The 25,672-nt window shown below is 30.8% G+C and overlaps 4 protein-coding genes and 1 long non-coding RNA gene across 11 annotated transcripts; 2 read left to right on the top strand and 3 right to left on the bottom strand.

Moving 5' to 3' along the window:
- Positions 1-826: 826 nt before the first annotated feature.
- Positions 827-5,661, bottom strand: LOC123009209 (cytochrome P450 4C1-like). Of its 6 annotated transcripts, none has more exons than XM_044405367.1 (12): positions 5,285-5,639; positions 5,049-5,240; positions 4,813-4,998; positions 4,697-4,763; positions 4,503-4,629; positions 4,411-4,465; positions 4,181-4,362; positions 3,963-4,131; positions 3,338-3,517; positions 2,127-3,281; positions 893-958; positions 828-844 (listed from the first exon to the last, which is right to left on the bottom strand). In XM_044405367.1, the coding sequence occupies exons 1-10, from the start codon at positions 5,466-5,468 to the stop codon at positions 3,106-3,108; spliced, it is 1,518 nt and encodes a 505-aa protein (XP_044261302.1). In that variant the 5' UTR covers positions 5,469-5,639; the 3' UTR covers positions 828-844; positions 893-958; positions 2,127-3,105. The 6 variants fall into 6 exon arrangements, with proteins under 6 accessions (XP_044261299.1, XP_044261302.1, XP_044261301.1 ...); XM_044405366.1 differs by having other exon boundaries at positions 4,181-4,368; positions 5,285-5,638; XM_044405369.1 differs by having other exon boundaries at positions 4,411-4,456; positions 5,285-5,638.
- Positions 5,662-11,777: 6,116 nt separating this feature from the next.
- Positions 11,778-12,947, bottom strand: LOC123009214. The gene is made up of 2 exons (XM_044405375.1): positions 12,656-12,947; positions 11,778-12,571 (listed from the first exon to the last, which is right to left on the bottom strand). The coding sequence occupies exons 1-2, from the start codon at positions 12,921-12,923 to the stop codon at positions 11,901-11,903; spliced, it is 939 nt and encodes a 312-aa protein (XP_044261310.1). The 5' UTR covers positions 12,924-12,947; the 3' UTR covers positions 11,778-11,900.
- A 479-nt stretch (positions 12,948-13,426) lies between these two features.
- LOC123009207 (protein translocase subunit SecA-like) lies at positions 13,427-19,060 on the top strand. Of its 2 annotated transcripts, XM_044405362.1 has the most exons (3): positions 13,427-13,466; positions 14,763-18,574; positions 18,693-18,904. In XM_044405362.1, exons 2-3 carry the CDS (start codon positions 14,777-14,779, stop codon positions 18,780-18,782), a joined length of 3,888 nt encoding a protein of 1,295 aa, XP_044261297.1. In that variant the 5' UTR covers positions 13,427-13,466; positions 14,763-14,776; the 3' UTR covers positions 18,783-18,904. The 2 variants fall into 2 exon arrangements, with proteins under 2 accessions (XP_044261297.1, XP_044261296.1); XM_044405361.1 differs by having other exon boundaries at positions 14,763-19,060.
- Positions 19,061-21,796: 2,736 nt separating this feature from the next.
- LOC123009208 (zinc finger Y-chromosomal protein 1-like) lies at positions 21,797-23,845 on the top strand. The gene is made up of 2 exons (XM_044405363.1): positions 21,797-21,876; positions 21,924-23,845. The coding sequence occupies exon 2, from the start codon at positions 21,952-21,954 to the stop codon at positions 23,605-23,607; it is 1,656 nt and encodes a 551-aa protein (XP_044261298.1). The 5' UTR covers positions 21,797-21,876; positions 21,924-21,951; the 3' UTR covers positions 23,608-23,845.
- Positions 23,781-24,893, bottom strand: LOC123009215. Its single transcript, XR_006413005.1, has 3 exons — positions 24,808-24,893; positions 24,542-24,758; positions 23,781-24,284 (listed from the first exon to the last, which is right to left on the bottom strand). It is a non-coding gene; the product is annotated as an uncharacterized LOC123009215 (long non-coding RNA).
- Between the last annotated feature and the right edge of the window lie 779 nt (positions 24,894-25,672).

The raw sequence follows: 25,672 nt of genomic DNA, 5'->3' as shown, positions 1-25,672 counted from the left end.
ACCAACATTGTTACCTCATTAGCCAAAGTCACCAACCAATTTTTGAAATCAAGATTTTTTGAAATTGATCAGCTAAATAAGCGCACAGTTTCTTTCTAAGAAATATTAATTTGTTTAAAACACTAAAAGAAGTAATGAGTTTTGTGTTAATTTATTTCTAGTCAAAAAAATTCAACAAAAAAAACAAATTTGAAAAATGGTAGGTAATTTATTAATGAAAAAAAGAAACAATTTAAAGGAAAACATATCCTTTGGGATCAATTTCTATAACAGTCCTCCCTTTAAACTGATTCAACACTTTATCTTCGGGTTTTTCGTCCTTCTCCTGTAGGGTCTCCAAACTCGCTTTAACTTGCCGAAACTTGGTCACTGCTTGTTTATACTTAAAACAATACACTCCATCTATTTGCATACACGCATAATAAATATCCTCAGCTTTTTGAATTTTATTCAACGCTTCCTTACAGGACTCCACCGATTCCGAATCGTACCCCTCGACTTCTCGTAAAATGGCATCAGCTTCAAGTTTTTTCTCGATTGCTCTAATCGCTTCCATCCTTGCGTGCGTATCAATAAGTTTGTTCGTCTTGATGTGTAGATTTTTCACTTCGGTGAAAACTTCGATGCGTTTTTTGATAAGATCTTCAGGACTGAGTCCGTGTTTGTAATAACCGAATTCAAGTTTCCATCCGAAACGAAACAATTCGTCGGCTTCTTTTTCAAGTTTTGCAACTTCAGCTTTGATCTCTTCGGCGGATTTTTCCACGACCGCCGTGGACGCATTTTCCGAAGATGAGGGAATTTCCACAGGAGTGTCCGACATTGCGACAAGCTTTGTTATTACCTAAATGCACGTTGAAATTTACGAAATCATAATGGTTAAAATACTTACAACTTATGTTCGATTTGAATGCGATTTATGTTGAAACGCTGAACGAGAACGTGAAAACGTGATGCACTGAAAGTAGAAAATGGCCGATTCACTTGGATTCAACACAACTAATCTCTTTCTAATGTTGGGTAAAAGACGAACTAGGCACCCCCACCCTTGTTGGCCCTTCCTATGACATACTGCCTATCTCATTTTTATCACTGCTATCGGTTTTCTTCTTATTTTTTTAATAAAACGACCGAGTCTGAATTATTAAAAGTTGAAATTTAAATCTGCTCCAATTTGTGTTTTATCAGTTTTTTTAATGAGTCGAGAAGGAGAGTTTTTCGTGTTTTGAAGCAAGTGAAACAAATTTGTTAATATTAAAAGACGAATTTTTTAAAAGGAGAGATTCTTGATATAAACTATTATCTTAAAAGGAAAAGTTGCAAAATCTACATCTAAAAGAGGTACCTAGTAATGAGACAACAAAAACTTAATATTTTCACTCAATCAAACTAGATATTTTGCTGCTGGCGCACTCTATACTCCAAAACATTTTATACATTTTTCTTACAAATTGTAAATTATTTTTAAAATACGACTTTACATACCTACATTTCTGAGTATATGCAAATGTATATTTTCTGCATTTGAATAATCAAACGCATAAGCTCTAGGATAATTTTTTGCTGGTTTTTCAATTTTTAAACTGTTGAGGTTTTGAAATGAAGTTGTGGAATTTAGTTAGTAAAAAGCTTTTTTTGTAGCAAATTTACAGCGTACGACTATCTTCTACAAATTTTAATTCTAATCTTAAAAATTAAAAACAGATCCAATCATGATTCATACATATTTACCTTCCTGGATAAAAATCAAACAAACAAAACTATAAAGTTTATTGTTATCTTTCTTTTCTTAATTAGTTGCCAAAACTAATTATTCGCAACATAAACATTAACCCCTGATGTTGACAATAATAGAAAATCGTTCGCGATAGACGATAATCCGGACATGCGCTTCAAATCAAAATAAATCTAGGAAAATGCTCCGCGAATAAAGTTATTATTGTAATTAAAAATTAAAGCAGAAGTGAAGAAAACTTCTTTGTCTTGTCTATTTTCCTTAATAAGTAATATACTTATGAATATATCAAAGTCAACTCCAACTCCACATTCAATGATAAAAGGTTTATTAAAAACGGTAATGGCGGATCATTTTGTTTATTTTCACGGGATAGGCGAATTTCACTCACCTTATTCCTTTAACTAGTAGTTCCACACAGGAATAATGTAATTTTCTATTTCTAGTGTCATAATTTTTTGTAATTAGAGCTCTAAATTTTGGCTGGTGATGGCAAGAGTTTTGACCGTTTTTAATAAACCTTTGGCGTTGACTTTGATACATTCATATTACTTATCTCCGTAAAATCCAAATTGGATCAAATTCACCATAATGTTTACAAATTGAAAAATGCACTATACAGGATGTGTCTTAATTTATACGCATTAACGTAAGGAATGAAAGGTTATGATCAATAATAAGTAAAAAAAATAAAAAATAAGTTAAATTTAACTTTATTTATTTTCGTCGAATATCAATAAAAATACCACTCACTTAACCCCACCAAAACAAAGAAAATCGACTCACTTAGCTATTGACAGGCATGGCATAAACAAATGTGATGCCGGCATTGGTGTCATCAGCCCAAATTATCTAAAATTTTAAAGTCTAATAGTGTTATTAACAAGATACCTACATCTCGGTAACTAAGAAACTTATTAAATTTTTTTTCACTATTAGTTATTATTTGGCATAACCTATCATACTCTAAAAATAACCGTATAAGTTAAGACTCATCCTGTACGTAGGTATAGATATGTATTGTAAAGTATGTTTTTTTTTAAATTTTGACCTGGTAATTTCCGTTTAAATAAAAAACAGGCTTTACGATAATCTTTTTCTTTCAAACACTTTCTTGACTACGTTTTTATTTTATTTATTTACGTATGTTTTTTTCACAAATTTTTGGATACCAATCCTTAAGACGACAAATAAAATTCAAAAAGTTTAATTTAGATAGTTTGGTTTGATACTGCATATTTTTAAAGGTGTGCTAAAAGTCGCATAAATATGCAAATAAGCAATAAGATTCTTAATCCCTATTTGATTTTCTAAATAAAATAAAAATATTTTATTTTATTTTATTATATATTATTATTTTTTCGAAATTTTCACTTCTCAATAATTTTTTTCTCTAATTTTATCTTGTAGCCTGATACTGGTTTCGCCACTATACCAACGATAATTTTGACATCTTCCAACTTTTTATATTCAGATGGTTTAATGGTGTACTTTCTTAAAATTGTCGACAACAGAACTTTCACTGACATCATGGCGAATTTGAAGCCTGTAAGTTGAAAATTTAGAATTTCAAAAACGAAACAAATTCTGTTTAATACAAACCCACGCAATTTCTAGGACCCAAACTAAAGGGAATAAACGCACAACGGTGGCGATTCGAACTATTTTCTAGTAAAAATCGATCAGGATCGAATTTATTTGGTTCTTCCCAAAATTCAGATTTGCTGCTAATGAGATATATCGGAATCAAGACAAAACTTCCAGTGGGGATTGTGCAAGAATCTACGAGTAATGTTTCAAATTTATATACAGAGTGTTCCGTTTTAATTGTTACAAAACAGGTAATAGAATATTCAATTTTAAGACAAAACTCTTCTATAAACATATGTATCAAAAAAGCCAAAATAATTAGAATATTTTTACTCTATATAGCCCCCCCCCCCCAGTTTAGGAAAATTCCGACATTTGATCTTTGAATTCGTTTAGATGAATAAAAGTTATCGTCTGTACCAAATTTTGTAATTTTATGTAAAAAGGTTTCGGAAATATGGCAAAAATATTATTAAAAAAATGCACCCTTTTGAGGAGGTGTAGCTCTCTTACATAATAGTTTTCGATACGTGTTTATAAGAAAATTTAGTTTAAAATGGAATATTTTAACACTTGTTTAAATTTGTAACAATAAAAATGAAACACCCATTTAATTTTTGTTGTGTGATTTTCATACCAAGTTTTATGTCTCGGTCAGTTGCTCTTGCAATAATTGGTACAGGCGAAAGTAATCTTAAAGTCTCTTTAATAACCCGTTCTAGGTACTCCATTTTATTAACGTCTTCTAAAGTTGGTTCTCTATCATCGTTGCCAAAAATCATATCAAGTTCTTGGTCAATTTTTTCCTTAAAATTTTTACTTTTTGTAATTAGTTTTGTAGACTTAAATTTTTACTTGTATTTCTGGATATATCCCTAAAGTTATTAAAGTGATTCCAACTGTAAGAGCTGTAGTTTCGCTAGCAGTAATTAGAATAGTTTGAAGTTCATCTTCTAAAGCTGTTTCATCAATTTCCGTATTTGTTTTGCTCAATTTTAACAAATGATTTATAAATCGTTTTTCTTTGTGAATGTTGTCTAAAACTAAAAGGAATAAAAATACCACATCGTAAAAATTATCCATACCATCGTCTGGATTTTGGTTTAAACTTGATTTTTTAAATTTAACTACCTGAAATTGCTAAAATTATTTTTAGTTTTTGAGAGTTAAAAATTACTTGTTTTGCAATAGCATAGACTTCTTTACACGTTTTGTTCATTTCTCTACAAAGCGAAGATCTATTCCACAGAAAATCTATATAAAACCAAATAGAACATATACGAATCATTAGAAGATCTTCTATTCTAAAAAAAAAACAGGCAGTAATTTTTCCTATTTTTATCACTTCTAGACAAAATTAATATAGATTACCTTAATAATTTTCGAAGGAAGGTTTCTTTGTCATGTAATATAGTGTTATTATCGTCAGCAAGCGTTTCTAAATCAAAAGATAATTTAAACTAAACAATAGTTAGCAAAATACTTACCACAAGCAATATCAAACGTGCAACTAAACAATTTTGATAAAACATCAAACGATTCTTTTCCGCAGTTTTCGTCAAGTCTATTTGCCAAGTGAGTTGCATGTTTTCCAAAAATTTCCATGAACGAATTTAAATTTTTTGAGTTAAAAGTCGGATTAATCATTTTCCTTCTGCTTTTCCAAATATCAACTTTAGCAGAAACATGTCATTATGTTTTAATAGTTTTTTTTTATACTGACCTGGTGATGTTAGAAGCCCATTTCCAAGAAAGCTTAAAGCAAAATTATATATTATCGGTTTCTTGAGACAATTATTCAAAATAATTTCCACATCTTCAGGTTGTGAAACTGACACTATTAAATTGTTACCGAACCAAAATTTTGCAACTGAAGGATATGGTTCTAAGAGTTTCGTCAAAGTTTTAAAGAAAACTGAAAAACAAGTTGCGATTTAGTTAATTTTATATTTTCTGTACCTTTTTGACCTCCGATGAAATAATGGGCGCTTCCTATGACGGGCCAACCGAAGGGTCCGTCTATCTTAGACCCATAATAGTAGAGCCAGCGTCTACTCCAATTGTATTTTATAATAAAATACATAATTATAATAAATAAAACCCATATCAAGGCAGACGTGATGTTAAGGTATTTGTGGTTCATATTTTAGATTTACTAAAACAGTGCTACTTTTGTTAGTTGTATTTATACACTTAATGTTGTGACAAAAAAGGAAAAAACGGGTAAAACTGATTAAAAAAAACATTTTTTTATGTTAATGCTCATAGTGGACTTGACCTTAGAATAAATTTGAAACAGGTTCGTTTTGGCTAACAAGTTTTTAATAACACAGGCCGACATCTGAGAAGTGTTTTCGTTGCGAATAATTAGATTCGTTTGGGAAATTAATTAGGAAAATAAAAATTTCCATAAACTTTACAGTTTTCCTTGTTTGATTTTCATACTTCTAGGAATCAGCGATTAGATCAGTTTTTAGTTTTTAAGATTAGTCTGGTTGAAGAATTTATATAACATAGTCGCATGTTGTAAATTCGCTACAAATAAAGCTTTTTACTAACTAAATTTTACAGCTTCATCGCCTAATCCAGATGTTCTTTATAATAAAAGCAATGATCAAAGTCAAGAATACAAACAAGGTGATTCTTTTTAGGGCCTATATTAGAAACTTTTTAACTTCTAATGTAGATAGAAATTTGAAATTTTGTACACAACTCAAATCGACCAGTCTAAGTTCAATTAAATTATTTTCAAAATGGCTGAACTTCCGGAAATACTAGAAATTGGCGCCAACTTTAAAATTTTAAATAGTAACCACTTATTTTTATTGCATTTTTGAATTCTCCTCTCCAAACTGAGTAAAATGTACCTAGTTGTTAGTACTTATCTGTCATAGTTTTTGACATATGTCAATTTTTTGCTCAAAATTTTCATTTGTAGAGGTTTATTCAAAACATCACAGCTCTTGAACCGTTTGCGATAAGTGAATAATTTTTCTTGCATTCGATAACCAAAGGTTCGAAGAGTTTCCTAAAATTCTCAAAATTGTCAACTGTCAAATTGCAAAGCTTATATGATTTTTTGAAAATGATTATTAACAAACAGCTATAACTCAGTTTTTTCAAATAAAATGACCCCATTTTCTCAACGGCAATCGAAAGTACATCGATTTGTAGAAGGACTCTTATCAACATGTCCTATATCCTTCTCTTACAGTTTCTGAAATAAACACGAAAAACGTGTTTTTGTTTTTTTATTTTTATAGTAAATAACGTAGGCTTTGGAAAATGATCAATACGTATTAAAGATTTATTAGTCTACACAACACCCATCCGGAATTACGAAGAATTGAGTCAAGGATTGAGGCGGCATTTAATAACCTTCAACCAAATGAAATAATGGAAGCCACTCAAATTAGTTCACCATCGAGTTTTGGACTGTTTGAAAATGGTAAACATATCGAACATCTGTATTAATTATTATCTTTATTGTATTTTTCCAAAGCCTACGTGATTAACTATAAAAATAAAAACATTAACATGTTTTTTGTGATTATTTCAAAAATTGAAAAAGATAGGTATAGAACATGTTGATAAAAGTCCTTCTATAAATTGATATACTTTTGATTGCCGTTGAGAAAATAGAGTCATTTCATTTGAAAAAACTGAGTTATAGCTGTTTGTTAATGATCATTTTCAAAAAATCATACTAGCCTTGCAATTTGACAGTAGACAATTTTGAAGATTCTAGGAAACTTTTCGAACCTTTGGTTATCGAATGCATAAAAAAATATTCACTTATCGCAAAGGGTTCAAGAGCTGTGATGTTTTGAATAAACCCCTGCAAGTGAAATTTTTTACCAAAAAATTGACATATGTCAAAAACTATGACAGATAAGTACTAACAACTAGGTACATTTTACTCAGTTTGGAGAGGAGAATTCAAAAATGCATTAAAAATAAGTGGTTACCATTTAAAATTTCAAAGTTGGCGCCAATTTCTCGTAGTTCCGGAATTTCAGCCATTTTGAAAATAATTTAGTTGAACTCAGACTGGTTGATTTGGGTTGTGAACAAAATTTCAAATTCCTATGTGCATTCGAAGTTAAAAAGTTTCTAATGTAGGCCTTAAAAGAATCACCTTGTATACTTGATAAAATAAACGTGATGTCGAAATTTTTTAGCACCATTTTGGGTTTACGAGTATGTTTACTAAAGTGTTACTAGCTTTGGTCTTTTTTATACGATTTAAAGAATATTTAATTGTAATCACAATGACGTATTAATTACATCAATTACGCAATGTCAGATTCAAATTGCACATTTCATAATCATATTTTATGTTTTTTAAGTATAATTTTCTTGGTTGAAGAATTAACATAAGGTAATAATAATAGATAGTAATTAATGGATTAATTCGTATCATTATTGAATTTTTATTTTACAATTATATTTGCATTTTATGTTTTCTTTTCCAGTTTTATTTTGAAACCGTGCTTTCGTTTTGTTACCATGATAAAAATCAGCTCAATTTCCTCTAAACTTTTATACTGTGCAAGTTTAATGGTGCTAAAAGTATTTTTATTTTCATTCTGCATCTCGTTTAGGGATAAAGCGGTAACTTTAGTGTGAACATTGAGAATCAGTTGCCAAAGACATGCGATTTTTTTGAGGTTTTCTCTAGCTCGGAATCCTCCCAAATAGAAGTCACAATGCAAGTCTTACCCTACATCTCAATTATATTCCGTGTGCCTGTCTTTGTTAGATGGGAGTAAAAATATCAGTAAAAGTAATTTACATTGAAATACCGTGAAAGTTGTTATACACAAAAAAGGGATAACTTTGTGCACAAAAAAATCGGTTGTTTACATGCATCAGTTTAGTCAGTTGTAATGGCGCTTTCGGGTGGATTGTGCACATCGATTTACAATCAAATTGTAAAGTCCGTTTTTTTATAATCAAGTAAAGTTAAACACCATTTTCCGTATTCATTGTAAGCATTTAAAACATTTCTATGTTGTCAGACAACTACTGTTTGTGAATATTTACAAAAAAAAAACCGGAAAATAAATAAATAAAAGACAATAAATTTGTAAGGAAAATGTACAAAGTGATCAAGAATGAATGAATCTGTTGGCAATCTTAATTTGGAAAACTTGGAAAATGTCAAAGCATAAAAATGTCAGATTTTTATATTTATCCTTAGTTTGAACTTGACTTAATTCTAAAAGGTCAAGTTAGAACTGGCTGTTAATCTTTAGCACTCATTACTCATTGGGTTTTCATGTAAGTACTCAATTAATTGATTATCTTGATTTGCATTTGATGCTCTCGGAATTTAAGTGAGGCATTCCAAAAAAAAATATTTGAATGCGACAGATGACAACTAAATTGACAAGGGCAAAACCTGTTTCATTCTAAAGAAAACTCCATTTTCCGTTTTTATTGCAACCAACTATACGTCAAGTATTTATACCAAGCAAAACGGTACCTATCCGGTTGCAGTGTAACAAATACTTTCAAATCTGTTGCCAACTTAAAGAGTGCTAAATGATCATGCTGTATTATCATTATTGTAAACAAATAATGTTACTATAACTATAAATAATAAATTCACTGTAAACAGACTTAAAAAAACATAATTTAGTATATTACACACCTGTACAACTAATAATAATAATTTTTGATTACAGTTTCTTGTCATTTAAGTTTTTAAACTGCTGTTATACAGGGTGTTTACAGTCTTGGAGTTGAAATTTGACCTAGTAATAGAAGAGTACAGAAATACTGTAACCGAGAAAAAAAACTCACACAATTGTTATTATCAAGAATGTTATTTAACTCCAAAATATTGGTACACGGTTTGAGGGTCACTGGAATTATTTCCTTGTTCAGATAAAATTGTATTGTTGCAACAGATTAAAAAATCGTATCCATGACAATGAAAGAGAAAAGTCACTTCATAGTTTTGACACTGTCATCATTTGATTTGCTTTTGCTTTAGTTTTTATCAAAATTCAAAGATCTTCTGTTTAATATCTTTCAGCGAACGGTTTCCAATAGGTTTGATTCGTTTTTCTTAATTTTTCTCAAAATTTAAGAACATGTATGGCAAAATAATAAAATTATAAATTGGTTGTTGTGATTATGATTTACAGTGAAACACAAGGTAATGATATTAATGGCCATTGTTGCAGCCGAAGCAGCAGTTCTCAAACAAATAGTGTAAAATGAATAATTTCCGTTAACAACGTGAATTTTTGTTTTATATAGCGTATTAGTTTTCTTTTACCGTGAATATCATCTCATTTAAATTTCAACCTCAAGACCGTAAACACCCTGTATAGAGTCTATAAATTTTAAGTTATCTAGTAGTTGCAGCTGTCGGGCTTTAATCAGAATATAAATTTCGAAATTTCAACGAGTAAAATTGTTTGAGACAAAAAAAGTTTGAGGTGAAATTCATAAATTCCAAAAGCACTTAATAAAGAGAAATGAAAAAAAATTATTAAATTAAAAAATTCATCTGATATAAGAGCAAGAAAATTAATCACTTCAATGATAACGGGAAGAAAAGGTTTATTCCAAAAGACGTTTATGATTGGATGATATAAAGATATGCTATTGGTGGAAATTGTAAATTTGACATGTGCTTGAAATAATCACTTTTATTGAGACCTATTCTGCATCTCATATGTTAAATTTAACATCGTGTTATAAAAATAACAGCTTTTAAAATACCAAACCTTATTCTGTAAATTTGTTATGTTAAAAAAATTACAGGTGTTGTTAAAATGAAATGTTATAGTTATAATTTTAACAGTCTCATTTAACGTGCCTTTAAATACTTTAAAATTAACACATGTAATAACTGTCAATCATAAAATGGCTGCACTTATTCTAATTGAACTTCTACAGCACGAAGAAGGCATTAAAAGGTAGGAACTTAAATTTGCTTGTAGCATTTTTTGTCCATTTTAAATAATATACAATTATTTTAGGCAAGAACTGAAACTATTTAGTCGAAAATTGCGTGACGCTGCAAATCCTTTTGAATTGCCCAGGTTTAGATACATCAAATTATTTCGGCTAAATAAAGAAGCAGCAAGGTATTAATACTGTAGAACCTCATATGAACCACATTATGCGCCACTCTGGCATTCGAAATTATTTGGAAATATTAGGTATGTGCTGTGCATTTTTTCGGACATGGAAGTTATCAACTAGATGCCGGACATGGAGGTAATTTTGGCTTAAGTTAACCTTCCGTAAGCCGCTGTATCGATGGTGTAACAAGAATTATCAACAACCACTTACTAAATACATGGATATATTTTCTACGGACTGAGCAGGAAATATATAACAAAATTCAAATATTTTTTAGCAAATACCAATTTCCAAATACAATCGGAGCCATAGATGGAACTCATGTGGCAATATTCACTCCACCAAGAAATCATCCAATTCACCCCGCAGCACCATACTTAAACCGTAAAGGGTTTTATAGTATAAATGTGCAGATCATAGTTGATGCACATTTACGAATTTTGAATATGAATACATACTCGTTTTCCTGGAAGTGTGCATGATGTTGCGATTTGGATGATGTCTAACATTTCTCAACATTTGAGAAATCGTTTTTTTAATGACAATATAAACTGGCATTTAACTGGAGATGAAGGATATCCATTAAGCCCTTGGTTATTAATTCAGTACCCTGGGAATATACAGCCTAATATGCCACAAGGAAGAAACAACTTAAAATTACGTCAAAGTAGAAAGTGCATTGAGATATTGAATGGAAGACTAAAAGGACGATTTAGATGTCTTCTGAAAAATAGAAATTGACAGCAAAATATGTGACCATGGTCATTCGTTGCCATGGATATCACTCATTCAAAATTCATACTTTTTGCTTACAGAGTTGTGCAGTTCTCACTTTAAATTAAAATATTTTTAAAACAATCCATTTTAGGGGTATTAAAGGTTATTCGTTTTTTATTCGAAATTGATTACTCTATCGATTTAAGCAATAAAATATTAGTGTTAAGAGGCCAAAACTGAAAAACACAGAAAATGTGACCTGCAACTGCTGGAACCGAAAATTGAGTAGATGTGTCCACTTTTCGTGATTACTAGTTTAAAAGATATGTTCTTGCAAGTAATATTCCAAATTTTAAAATATTTGGTCAAATGGTTGCAAAGTTATTCCAAAAAAAACAAATTTCCATACCCACATTCCGAGGGCTATAAAATTCTTACCAGTACAGATAAGACACGAGTTTTTATAAAAATTAACATCATTTTATAAATCGTTTTTGAGGTTCAAATATTGCTTCATATTTATAAATAACCCTGTAGATTAAAAAATTTATGTTATAAATTCAAAGGATATGAGGCTATTTGGGTTAAATAAGTAGGTAATACATAAAAATATGCATAATTCAATATTTTTTTAATAAAATATCTAAATATCCATTAATTGCATATAAATATTTTTGAATTTCATTATTTATAAATTTAATATATTCGTAAAATATGTATTACATTATCTTGCTTTTGTCCTTTTAATTTTTGTTCACCCATCTCTTTCTTCATGTAAATTTTGATTCACTTCATCTTCTCCAACTTCCTTCTTCTTCTCCTCATTAACCTGCACTTGATTCATATTATAATTCAGTTCTGTTTTCTCAATATCTGTTATAACTTTCTGCACTTGTTCGATCTGAGATTTAACGAATGTAGCACACTCTTCAAAATTAACTTTATCACTCTTGACTCCTTCATCGAATTTCTTCTTTGCTTCTTCATATTTAGCCAAAACTTCTTTATATTTATCCTGGGCCGAATTGAGCTCATCCCCATTTTTTGCGTTTTTGAAGAAAGTAAAAGCTTCCTCTTCCAGCTTGTTTGCCTCATTGAAAAGTTTATTTGCTTCCAGTTTCAAGTTGACAAGACTCACACATATGTGATTACCAGCTTGTGTAAACTTTTCTTTAGCTTCTTTAAACTTTTCCTCTGCAAGAGCAGCACTTTCTTTGGATTCCAAATCCCAGGCTTGAGCCATCAAGACTTCTCCTTGAAGGGCTTTGCAATCTGCAATAGTTTTACTATTACGAGTTAATTTTAAAGCCTCATCAAGATTTTTCATTGCAGCTTCGTATTGTTTTTGTTTAGCAGATGCCTCTCCTTCTTTCTTCAACTTCTCAGCTTTGTATTCTTGTAATTGTTGTTCCGTATTTTCGATTTCTATGACAAGAATTTTTTTATCGCAACGACTCGCGGAGATTTTGTGTGATACTGTTGTGTGCCGTAAATCTATATTTGCTTTACCTATAGCAGCCTTTTGATTTACTCTAAATGTGTCGATAGTCCCATCTCGAAAATGAAGAGTCATGGTGAAAGGACAATTTTTTGCCCATCTATTAACTTCAGCTCTTCTTTGTTCTGATGTTTTAGCGCCAATAAAAACACCAACAAAATTGTTGTCAGGTCGTGATCTACCATCCCAATCATAGTTGTCTGTTCCGGAAACGGATGTTGTTAAAATATCGGTAACCGTGTTATTAAATATGCGAAGATGAGTTTCATACGAAGGCATTGTCACAAATACACTATATTTTTGTTACTGATTAAGACACTTTATATTTATAATAATTTCAAAAAAATGTAAATAATTATTTTGTATTTCAACAACTTTATCTAATCTAATCTCGTAATACAGGGTTTAAAAACACAACTGCCAATTTCCTTATTATCATAAAGGCTTAAACAATTTTTTGTCTCATGAGAACTTTTAACTCAGTTGGATGTCCTTTATCACCACCCAAGGGATGGCCTGAAATTCTTTAATCAACCTGTATTTTAATCGAAATGTCGGATCTTTGATGTTTTATTAATTAAATTAATTACTTAAATCAATAAAAAACTCAGTTATTTCAACACTTTAAAGCAATAGGTATGGCTTTATATGGATTATCTTTTTTTATTTAATTTTCCTGTTTACCGAATGAATTATTGGTATTTTTAGCTTATCTTTTTCGTATTTTTTCCCTATAAAAAGATATATAAACAAAACTTGTATTCACAAGTTTAAGTAGCTACTTATAGAATAATATGGCTCTTTAAGTTCATGAATTCTACGGTAAGTAATTTTTGTGTTCTCTATTTTTAAAATTGTTTTTACATTTTTTACATAGAGGATGAGTTGCCACATTTTTGTCAAAAAACTAAAGTTGTACATTTTTTATTTAATCTACAATTTAATAACAATATTAACGTTTTTCTGTTTTTGTTTGTGTAATACAACAAACTATTTAAAAATTATTAAAGAAGGTACATATTTCTGTTTTAAAAATGTTTGAAACGTCTGGTGTCGGAGGATAGTAAGGTACTTTATTATTGAAAGTTCAAATTTTGTTCTATTCTAAATAATACGTAAAAATTTTAATTGTTTATTTAAATACAAAGTGGTAAGTCAAGAATGACTGTCTCGATTGATAATTCTGAATTTTATTTTTAAATGGTATCATTGGTAAACAACAACGTATATAACTTGCTTTTTGAATGAAATCCGACATTTTTATTTCATATTTTAAAGTGTTTCAAATGTCATTTATGTCATAAATTAATGTCATAAATGTCATTTATTTAAAATGTTTCAAATATCATTTATTTGATTTTCGTTTTCTATAGCAGTTTTTGTTTTGAATCTTATAGGTACACCTACATAATGTGTACCTAAGTTTTGTATTTTTGAAAATATATGTTATGAAATTTAAAAAGTATTTTCAAATTAAATAAATAATTATCTTTTATGAACAAAACCATAAAAATATAATCAACTGGAAAATTTGCTCATCTAATCTAATCGTTTAATCGAGATGTCAAATCTTTAATGTTTAATTACATTAATCAATAAAAATTTCAGTTATTTCAACACTTTAAAGCAATAATATAGCGTAATAGAAATTAGCGGGTTTAGATTTTTTATTTTAATTTTCTGTTTATTGAATGAATTATTGATATTTTTAGCTTATCTTGTTATTTCTTCTTATCAAAAATTGTCAGTATTTTAACTATTTTCTGTTATTTTACAACGATTAATGATATTATTTATCATGCCTCAATAACATTCTAGGTTTTATAATTTGACTTTCTGAATTTGTTTTACATCTAAATTATGGACCTATTTAATCTAGTTTATTATTTGCTTATTATATTCATATCAAAGTTTGGTTTTAAATGCTTTTTTTGGAAAAATAAAAAGAATCATTATAAACAATAACTTGTGACAGTAACCAGCCCAGTTACGGGGCAGGTTGTCACGTGACATCTTGTATGATAAAACTAAAAATTCCATTTATCCTTTCAATGTAAAGTAAGAATCCTTCTTTGATTAATCCTGTAAACTTTTTGTAACAATGTATGTTCTATTCAGGCCAACTAATCGCAATGCATCGATCCGAGTCCAAAAAACGTAAAGAAGAACGAAAAGAAATCAATATTATTTCCAACAAAACTTTACCAACCACTCGAGAAACAGAAGAAACCTTGGCCAAGCTTCTTTCTGCTACACCCTACATTGAAGAAGACATCACCAAGCACGCAAAAATAATTTTGGAGCAATATAACCAAAACTACAATCAACAATTTAAACTACTAATTAACGACAACTTTGATCAAGTTTTTAAAAATATCAACATAGAAGAAAAGAAACCAAATTTTGTAATTTTTGAAAAACAGAAAAACCGCTGGGTTCTGTTTTGTTTGACTCGACAACGTGATATAAATTTCACATTGTATAAAGATTCAAGTGGCAGTGATGTTCCTTCAAAACTTGTACAAGAGCTGAAAAAACAATTTTCTTCAATGGAATTTGTTTTACATAAAGGAGAAGAACAAAAAATAGATGAGGATTATAATTACGGACCATTCTGTTTGCGAAATTTGGAAATAATGCTCGATTTTTTAAAAAACGAACCCAACGATTTTGTAGAAAAATTTCCAAATGTAAAATTTTTCCAAATGAGTAATCTAAACAGAGATAAAATCAATAACGTGATTAAATTAACTTTAGATTTGTCTCAAAATGACAAGTTTAAGATTGCTTTAAAAGATTTTATCAATAAATTACCTTTGGAAGTAACTTCCGACATTTTGGATTACAAGAAGGTGTTAGAAGAAGAGTTCGAAAAGGAAAATATTGATCACGACAAAATTAAACAAGCACGCTTAAGGTTTTTGAATGAAGAAAACATCAATAAGTTACAAAACAACTACAAGTTACAAAAGGCAGAATCTGAGGAATATGAATTGGATATTCAAAAAGACTTCCCCAAAGAAATGGAAACACTTTGTAACATTTTTATGGTTCTCGATAAAATCAAAGTGGATAAACAACTTTTTGCTGCTTTGGAAAACATTAGTTTAATTTTAAACATCGATGTTGACAAAATGAAATCGTTTTATGAATCCAGAATAGAAAACGAAGAAGAAACACGAAAAGAGAAGCTTACTCCTGAAAATATTGAAATTATTTCTGAAAAACTTCCTGAAATAAAGACACATTCAACAACAGAAAATTGTACACCTTTAGACAAACTTCTACCTCAAATTACTATAGGGATGGATCAAGAAGATTCTTCATCAAAAGAAATTCAAGAAGATATACATCAAATAGAAGAAAAATACAACTTAGTTAAAAGCAAGTATGAATTTTGGAAAAAGAGCACAATCAACGAAATACACGCCTGGGCAACTGCGAAAAAAGGTCATTTGGCCAACAATAATGAAGACATTTGCGAAACTATTGCTATAGCAAACAGAGCTTTCACTTTGCTAACTGGAGGTTTTAGTCTTCGTGACACCCAAATTTTGGCGGTGTTGGTCTTTTTCCATGGATCGTCTAATCAAGGTCGGTTGTGTCAAATCAAAACTGGAGAAGGCAAAACTGTTATTATTTCATTACTTGCTGTTATCAAAGCGCTTCAAGGTTGGACAGTTGACGTCATTACCAGCAATTCACTTTTGGCCGCCGATGGTGTTGCAGAAACGAAGAGATTTTATTCTGTTTTCAATCTAACAGTTTCAACTAATAATCCTGCAGAAGGAGAAGGAAATTTTAAAATTGGTTACAGTGCTGATGTTCTTTATGGCACTATAAGTAATTTTCAGTTTGATTATCTCAAGGACAGTTTTGAAGGTTTCAATATTCGAAACGGCAGAAAATTTGGACAAGTTATTTTAGATGAAGTTGATAGTATGCTAGTTGACAATGGAGGACATATTGCAAAATTAGCGTCCCCTTTCCCTGGGATGGAATGTCTACGGTACATCTACATCAACATTTGGGAACAATTACAGATAGCTGAAGACAGTTTTGCTAAAGAAATTCAAGGAGAAATTGAAACGATTTTGAAACAGTGTTCTAAAAATAAAGAAGAAGCGAGGTTACAATATGAAAAGTTTATCCAAAAAATGGTTTCTCAAGAAAGAAAAAATATTAAAGAAAAAATTAAAGCCAATAATCCAATCGATGTTTGTCTAATTCCTCAACATTTGAAAGAATATGTCAGGGACAAACTAGATGTGTGGTTGAAAAATGCTCTTCATGCCAAATACAATTGCCACGAACATCAACAATATCGCATTATGAAAAATGACACCGGGGACGAAGTTGTAACACCTGTCGATTACTTAAACACCGGAGTTACTTTAAAAAATACAATTTGGTCCAATGGTTTGCATCAGTTTGTCCAACTGAAACACAATCTTTACTTGACTTTTGAAAGTTTGACAAGTAGCTTTATTTCGAATATTGGATACATCAAATGTTACCGCGACGAAAATATTTTTGGATTGACCGGCACTTTGGGTTCTCAAGCTGAACAAGAATTACTTTCCAGTATTTACAATGTTAATTACGCTAAGCTACCGACCTACAAAGAAAAAATATTTGAGGAACTCCCTGGACTCATTTTTGAAGATAAATCATGGCCCATTAAAGTTACCTTAGAAATTTTGTCTAAAATTGATGAAAGAAGAGCTGTTTTAGCAATTTTTGAGACGGAAGAAGATCTTCTCAGCATCAAAAAAAATCTAGAACTCATTCAAAATGGCGATTTTCGTATTAGAAATTTTGCCCATGAAGAAAACGCACGAGAAACTGAGGAGCGAGTCAAGGTCGGTGACATTATTTTAGCTACGAACATAGCCGGTCGCGGTACAAATTTCAAGACAGAAGAAAGCTTAGAAATAAATGGTGGTCTGCATATTTATGTTGGGTTTCTTCCTTGTAATTTACGGGTTGAAGGTCAAGCTTTTGGTAGAACTTCACGTCAAGGAAACAAAGGAACAGCTCAATTAGTTATTCGAAAAAGTGAAGTTGACGAACTTGGAATAATCGAATCGAATCCAAGTTTCACCAAAATCAAGCAAGAACGAGATTCACTTGAATCCAAAAGGTTGGATCAGATCAACAATGAACTGGTCAAAGAATTGAACTTTAAAGACAAACTTTTCAAAAAGTTTTCAATATTTTACACAAATCTGAAACAAAATAATGATTCACGGGAATATGGATTTGTACTTCAAGATTTAAAAGAATTTTGGGCATTTTGGTTAGAGAAGAAAAACTTCAACGCGAGCAACATTCAAACTACGACTGAAGAAGATGAGTTTAGGAAATTTACGAAAGAAGCCGAAACAATTACCAAAGGAACCATCAGTCACAACCCATTGTATTGTGTTGCTTTGGCTGATTGTTATTCAGAACAGGAAAAAAATCGCAAAGCTAAAAACGAACTAAAACGTGCATTGGAAATTGGAGGACCAAACAATTTCGAGTTGTTGGCAGGCGTCCATTTAAAACTCTTCGAAATTGCAATTTCCGAAGGCGAGCAAATTAAAGAACGATTCAAGAAAGCAGTAGCTAATATTTTCTTCGTTCATGTCGAAAAGAACGAGAAATATAAACAAGAAGCTGAAAATTGTCTAAAGTGTGCAAAACAAGCCATCCAGAAAGAAATTAATTATATTAAAACACATCTTATAAAAGAGGAAACTGTAAATGAGGATTTCGAAGCAATTTTGCATCAAAATTTCAATCAAAATTTGCTCGTGAAACACTTGTACTCTCGTCTGCATTGTTTGAACTTCCACGACTCTAACATCGATAATTTACTCGAATCTCTAGAAAAGTATTCAAGAGTAGACTTTTCCGGAACTGCGGAAACGACACTTGAAAATATCGTAAGCATTTCTAAAAATCCCGACTTGACACAATTCATAACACTCTGTGAACTAACCGAGTTGCATTCAATAGGGATTGATACAATTTACTGTTTGAGAGAAATTCATGACGTTCCAGACACAGTTATACATGCAGCTCAAGGACAAATTCTGGGAGGAATCGGAGCACTTAGTATCGGACTTGCCTTTCTTCCAATTTTTCCACTAATGTCCAATATTGCGGGTACTCTAATTTCTGAAGGAGTCATCGATATTGTGATGCAAATTTGGCTCAAGGTGGTACAGAATTTGACGAAGCAGATTTCCGAAAAAGCAAATTCGTCTCCTATGGAATCAGTTTGATAACTTTCGGAATAAGTGCCATTAGTCAATCGGTCAGAATTTTATCCAAAGCTGTAAGTTACTGCAGAAAACTGTCATTATTTTTGCGGAGAAGTACTTATTTACAAAACGTGTGTACAAAACTTGCAAAAGTTGTCGACAGACTTGGAGATTATTTGGAAAAGCTGTTGATAGTAGCTAAGTTTAATAAAATGTCGAAGATCAAACAGCTGGATGAATTATTGAAGCTAAAAGGAAGTAACGTAGAAATGTTCAATAAATTGGGTGGAATATCAAAGTTGGAAGAACTACAGAAAGTTAAAGAATTAAGTAGATGTAAGCTGCTTTTAAATTTTACGAAGCAAATAGCATGGGATACAACCAAATCAATTACCAAATCAATTATAAAAGAAAATGTCATTGAACCTTTAATTTCCAAGATGTTTGAACAGTTTTATGAATGGATAAAAGATAAAATAAAAGAATTTTTAGCTAATTCTATAAGAAAGAATCACAATCTTATAGAAAAAATTCGAACAGTAGCCAAAGAAACAATCGATGACATCGTAGATGACTTCCTAAACAATGACAATGAAGTTAAAAGTATTTTAAAAGAAATTGGATTCGAGCTCTTGGGAAAATTAGACAAGACACTCATTGACATTGTTACCCAGATTTACAACAATGCAGAAAACACATCAAAATTAATACACTGTATCACAAAGTTTGTTTCTTATCTTGATTCCCATTTAGAAATTGGTAATTGCAATAATGACGTCGATGCAATTATTGAAGATATTTGTTCAACAGTCGGTGACCAAATGTCCTCTTTGTGTTTTGAAATGATCAGCAGTAACGTTCAATGGATTACAGATCATTATGAAGAAGACGCTTACTCACTTCTAGGACTGTCTTCTAGTGCTTCGGAAACAGAAGTAAAGAAGCAGTATAGGAAAAAGGTTTTGGAGCTACACCTCGACAATAATATAGATGATTCAACTGTTGAAAAACGCTTTCACATTCTTAAAAATGCTTATGTGAAAATTTTGAGTTAATACCCTACAATGTATAAATATGTATATTGAATAAAAATATATTTTCGTTGTTCCATGTTGTTATGGTATAAATAAAATTCAACAACTTACAATGGTTAAGCTGTCACTATTACCCTAGCATCACACAGGACTGTTAAGAGGTTTTAACGCCTGGCTTTTTGACAGCTTTGTCAGTATTTAAATTTATTGTATACTATAAATACAACATGCGCAGAAGAAGTCGCCAGTCCAACACCGGAGACGGAGATGGAAGGACCTGTAAAGAAGCTTGCCGCTTGTGCTAGCAAAACGTTAGGAAGCAATTCCAACCGACGACGGCCTTTAGACTCGAACCACAGCAGAACAACACCAGGACATAGACATTGTTGACTATTACTTAAGAGAAAAATGAACAGAAGATAGATATAAACTAAAACATTTTGCAGTAAAATGTAGAAGTAACTACTAAAATAGTTTGTAGGTAATTGCCTTTATACAGGGTGTATCTCATCATTTTATAGGTCATTTTTGAGGTTTAAATATTGCTTCATATTTATGAATAACCCTGTATAGAAAGTTGTTTTACTTGGTGAGTTTTTCACGTGTTAAAATTAATACACGAATTTTTAATACACCCTGAAAAAATACGTGCATGAGAATAGTTTGTTAAATGTCGACACTTAATTCCATAATTTTCACAATATGTAATATCTTATACAATGTGATTTAATTTTTTTAGGAATAAAAAGTGCAACAACCTCGGCAAGAACAAAGACTTTGCGATGAACTCATATCAATTTTTAATTAAGTCGCCAACGTTATTTATGAATAAAACTGAAAGAAATCTAAACTGGTATTTTTTTGAATAGGTAGATATTGATTTCAAAACAAATCTGTTTGATTCATTTACAAACTGTTGTGTTTAATTTTTTTGGTTTCTTACTTTGTTGTTTATTTATATTTAATTTAATTTTTCTATTGAATGTTTTGATACTAATTTTTCTATACAATTCGAATCTACAGAATAGTTCAATTAGTAAAACTACTTTTCAAAAAATGTAACTAAACAGTAATAGCTTTTTTAATTATTGATCAAAGTGACTTGATTTTAAAATTAAGTTGGCAACACTATATTAATGGTGATATTAGATTGTGTCCTCGGAAATAAATGACAATTGCCTATAAAATTGTGATGTTTTAATTTGATAGTAAACGTTGCCAACTTATTTTCAAAGTATATTTAATTATTTGATTTTTGTAACTATATTTCTCTTGTAATGGAGATAAAATGCAACCTCCCGTACGACCTCCTATCGAACATAGATTTTTACTTATGACAGTTTTTATTGGCAATTAACAATTTGATATAAATTTTAGATAATTTCGCATTTTTAAAAGACATGTTAAAATTACATTTTACGGGCTAGGAAGTGTCATGCAATTTTCTGAAAGCAATAAAGTTACTTTTCTTGGGTTGTAGGTACTTTTTGGCGACTCATTGCCGCCGGCACGTGACATTTATCTCTGGGGCGCAAGTTCTGAAACACCTGATAGTATTATAGGTAATTCTAAAATTAATGGATCATTTATCTGCTTTAATATTTAAGAAATTTGAATTTTTACAGATATTTGATTTAACTAAATCAAAATTAAGCGAAATCCTACTATTAAGAGACGTTTAAGATCGTAAACGGTTTCATGACTTTTATTAAATTTATTTATGTTTGTTTTTAACACATTTTTTATTTAATAATAATAATTAAATAGATATACCTACTAACTTTAACAAAGATGTGTTTATAAATTTTTGTAACCAATTTACATTATCTAGAATTCACAAGTAAAAGATTTCTTCAAAATAGTACACAAACAATGTAGGTCAAACGTGGAAAAAAATTAAACTACCTCAAAAAAGACACTACAATTTAATGTTGACTTAATTTCAAAGTTAGTACAAACAATACTGTATAAAATTATTATTTTACCAATTTCAGGAAATTACAACCTGGAACTTCATAGAAAATGTTGGATAAACGGAAAGCCACTTGTGGTCAAACACCTGAGGCTTTTACCTGTCAATTTTGTAATTTCAAAACAGATTTTAAGATTATTTTGCATTACCACGTTAAAAACTTACACAAGAATTTGCATAAAAATAAAGAGACTCGTAAGGAAATTGTAAAATTTAAATGCCACAAGTGCAATTTTGCAACTTACTCAGTATTACTGTGGTTCAAACATAATATTAGAAAAAACTTGGATATTAAGGAATTTACTAAAGTTTATAGATTTGAATGTACACTTTGTCAATTCAAAGCTGCCCAAAAGGTGACACTACAACTTCATATCCTTAACAGACACACTCCAGCTGAAGAAATAAAATGGTTGTGCTGTTCACAGTGTGTCTTTAAAACTAAATCAAAATCATCATTATTAAGACACACTAGTGTGATACACGAAAACACTGATAGTCTTCAATGGTTTAGCTGTGATCTGTGCAACTACAAAACTCAACAAGAGATCAATTTAAAACGACATAAAAATTACAATCATTCATCTCCCGAACATACAGTCTGGCATAACTGTCCAAAATGTGAATACAAAACGAAACATCGAGGCGACTTGAAACGCCATTTAAGAAGACGACACACGGAGTTGAAATATGAGTGTACTCTTTGTCCGTTCAATGCAAATCAGAGATGTACATTGAAATACCACATGATTAACAAACATACTCCACCTGAGGAAGTAAAATGGTTGCATTGTTCGAAATGTGATTTTAAAACTACACTTCAACCCTCATTAACGAGACATTTGAGACTGCGACACAAAAGCGACGAATCTGATTATATCAATTGTGATTCCTGTAATGACAAAACTCAAGAAAATTTGAAAAAACCCAAGTCTGAAGAATTGTATGAATGTACAGAATGTAGCTTCAAAAGTGGACACTCAATGGTCCTGAAATGCCACTTGATAAGAGAACATGCAACCTCACACGATACAGAGTGGTACAATTGTGCCCATTGCAGTTACCGTTCCAAAACAAGATCAGATATCTTCTCACACATTCGATTAAAACATACAAAAGAGACACCAGAACATCAAACTGGCACCTATTTCACTTGCAACTTCTGTTCTTTTCGAACATTCTATCCTCGTGCTCTTGATCGACATGTCATCCGATGTCACACTGCACCTGAAGAAATCCAATGGTTTGAATGTGACCAATGCAGCTATAAGGGAAAATGCAAAGAGTATCTCAGTCATCACAAGAAAATGCATCATTCTGATACTAGTGATAAGAAGTTCTCATGCAATATCTGTCAGTATAAGACAACTGTTGAGGGAGCTTTGAAGAGACATATCACACAAACGCACTCTTCAGGGAAATTGTTGCTCGAGTGTCCTCACTGTTTTTTCACGACGAGGTTTCAGGTATATCTGAAAGATCATATTGTAAGAGAACATACCGACCCTGAAAAAGTCGAATGGTTTACATGCAATGATTGCGATTATAAAGCAAAGTTTAAGGGATATTTGGCCAGACATATTAAATCAATTCATGGAAATACTGAAAAGAAAATGTTTAGTTGCGATTTGTGCGATTACAAGTCGACAACAAGATGGAATGTTAAGAGGCATAAGATTTCTATGCATTCAACTGAAAAGAAGTAACTCAAGTGTAAGTCCCATAATTTCGAAATTTTTATAGATAGAGTTTTTAAACATTTTTTCCATGTTCCTGATGTCTTACTTGGCATTTTTCTTTGGAGCGCGAGTTCTGAAACAGCCTGAATAATTTTTCATGTAATCAAATACTAATTTATAGGTGATTCAATCCAACAAAATATGTAATATAACTTTATTACGTGATATTTTATAACTTTTGAGAATAGCAATTGTAAAAAAATAAATATTTGTTTCTTTTTAACGTCTTTCTTTTTTTGTGAGAATAGCTAATCTGTTAATACCAATTTTAACCATTTTAATCCATCATCTTTCTCCTTCTTCTTTAATTTCTCATGCCTGGTTTTATAATATCGTACTTGTCTCTTCAATAATTTTATTTTTCTTTGGCTCTACTTTAAAATGGGAAAATTCTTGTTTCAGTTTTTCGGTTTTTTTTTAGAATTCGGTATATCTATCCGCACTTAATCTACTTTTGCCCTCAGCATTACTTTGTATTCCACATTCCGGTGGACTTGTGGGCGGTTTGTCTCACACACGCTTTTGTTTTCTTCGTGTTAATCGCTTGATTCGGTCAGATTCAACGACCTTTTATTCTTCTACTGATGTTGGTATATGTAATGATGGAACGGCTTTCTTTTTTATTTTTTTTTTCAAAGGCAAACCTAATAACAAATTGGAGGTTGTTTAATATTTATACGTTATATCATTTCAATCGCCATTCTGTCAGTTTTTATAATGTTTTTTCTGTATGAAATGGCTTTAAATTTGTCAGAAGAGTTCAATTGTTTTTACACAGAAATAAAATATTTGGGGCTATTTCAGATTAAAAAAACACAATGTGGCGATTGAAATGGAAAATGGTTTACCTATTAAAGTAAAGTTTGAAAATATTAACGTTATAGTGAAAGATATGTAATACCTAACAATTCATTCATTAGGTCGCGTTTGTAATCCTTGTTTTTAAAGTGAATGGAACAAATTGCGCTAGTGAGAGCATTAATTTTGACTTGTCTACATCTTTGTATCCATTCATTTCTTGTTGCTGTCGAGACAGCATCTGTACCACTTGGGAAGGTGTGGAATTTAATATTTATTCCCACTGCTTTCAATTTCATCTTCAATTGCATCTTAGCAATCTACAAAATTTACAATTAATTGCTATTTGAATTTTGGATTGTTGCATACCAAAAATTCAAACTACTTCAACTAGCTTATTATACTTCAAAATCAAAACAAATAGATCTTATAACCTAAAAACTAGGCGGCCACCAAGTGTTGATTAAACTAATTCAAATTTGTGCGAAATACTGTAAAGAGAAAACGTATCAGAGCCAGTAATATTTCTTGACTTTCTTTTAAATTTATTTCATTAATTTTTTCATAGAGGTATTGTAGTACAGTGATGGACAGTGAATTTTGTCCACCCAATTTCTGTGAATTTACAAAAATTCACTGTAGTCTGTGCTTTTTTGTCATGATAACGCGTATAATAAAATAAAAATTATCTCCCTGGTACACTGGCGGACACGGAATTTTGGATATCAAATTTATGTCGGTTCAAAAAATGTCAATGTAAGCCACGCTTTATTGTCCTCATAATTGGCATTTGAAACTAAAATTTGAAAGTTTTAATTGAAATTTAATTTTGGCGTCGATTTTCCGAAACAATAACGCCAGCGTACCAACGTATTTTAATATAGGTTCAATAAATTATTTTGTTTTGTTGTCATTTTTTCTCGTCAGGATAAAAATTACAAAAACCGAAAGTGAGGTTAGTTGCTTAAGATCCGTTTTACATTTTTATGTCAGTCAAATTCAAATGACAAATCGTCCAAAATTCCGTGTCCGCCAGTGTACAAGAAGGTATGTGTGTCTATACCTACTTTTGGGCATACCAAGCACTCGCATTTCAAAGGCTAAAGGTAAAAAGTAGCAAGGAGCATCGAGCATTTTGTCAACATGACAAACGTTAATCAAAATTCTGAAACAAGCTTAGAAAAAGCCAAAAAATAATTTACACTTTTAATCTGTCAGGGAAATTGGTTGGACG

Source organism: Tribolium madens, unplaced genomic scaffold (genome assembly GCF_015345945.1).
Source record: "Tribolium madens isolate multiple individuals breed KSU strain unplaced genomic scaffold, Tmad_KSU_1.1 Scaffold_71;HRSCAF=194;Tcas5.2_LG6, whole genome shotgun sequence".
NCBI lineage: Eukaryota > Metazoa > Arthropoda > Insecta > Coleoptera > Tenebrionidae > Tribolium > Tribolium madens.
The sequence above is the reverse complement of the archived record's forward strand: the minus strand, read 5'-3'. Positions and strand labels throughout refer to the sequence as shown.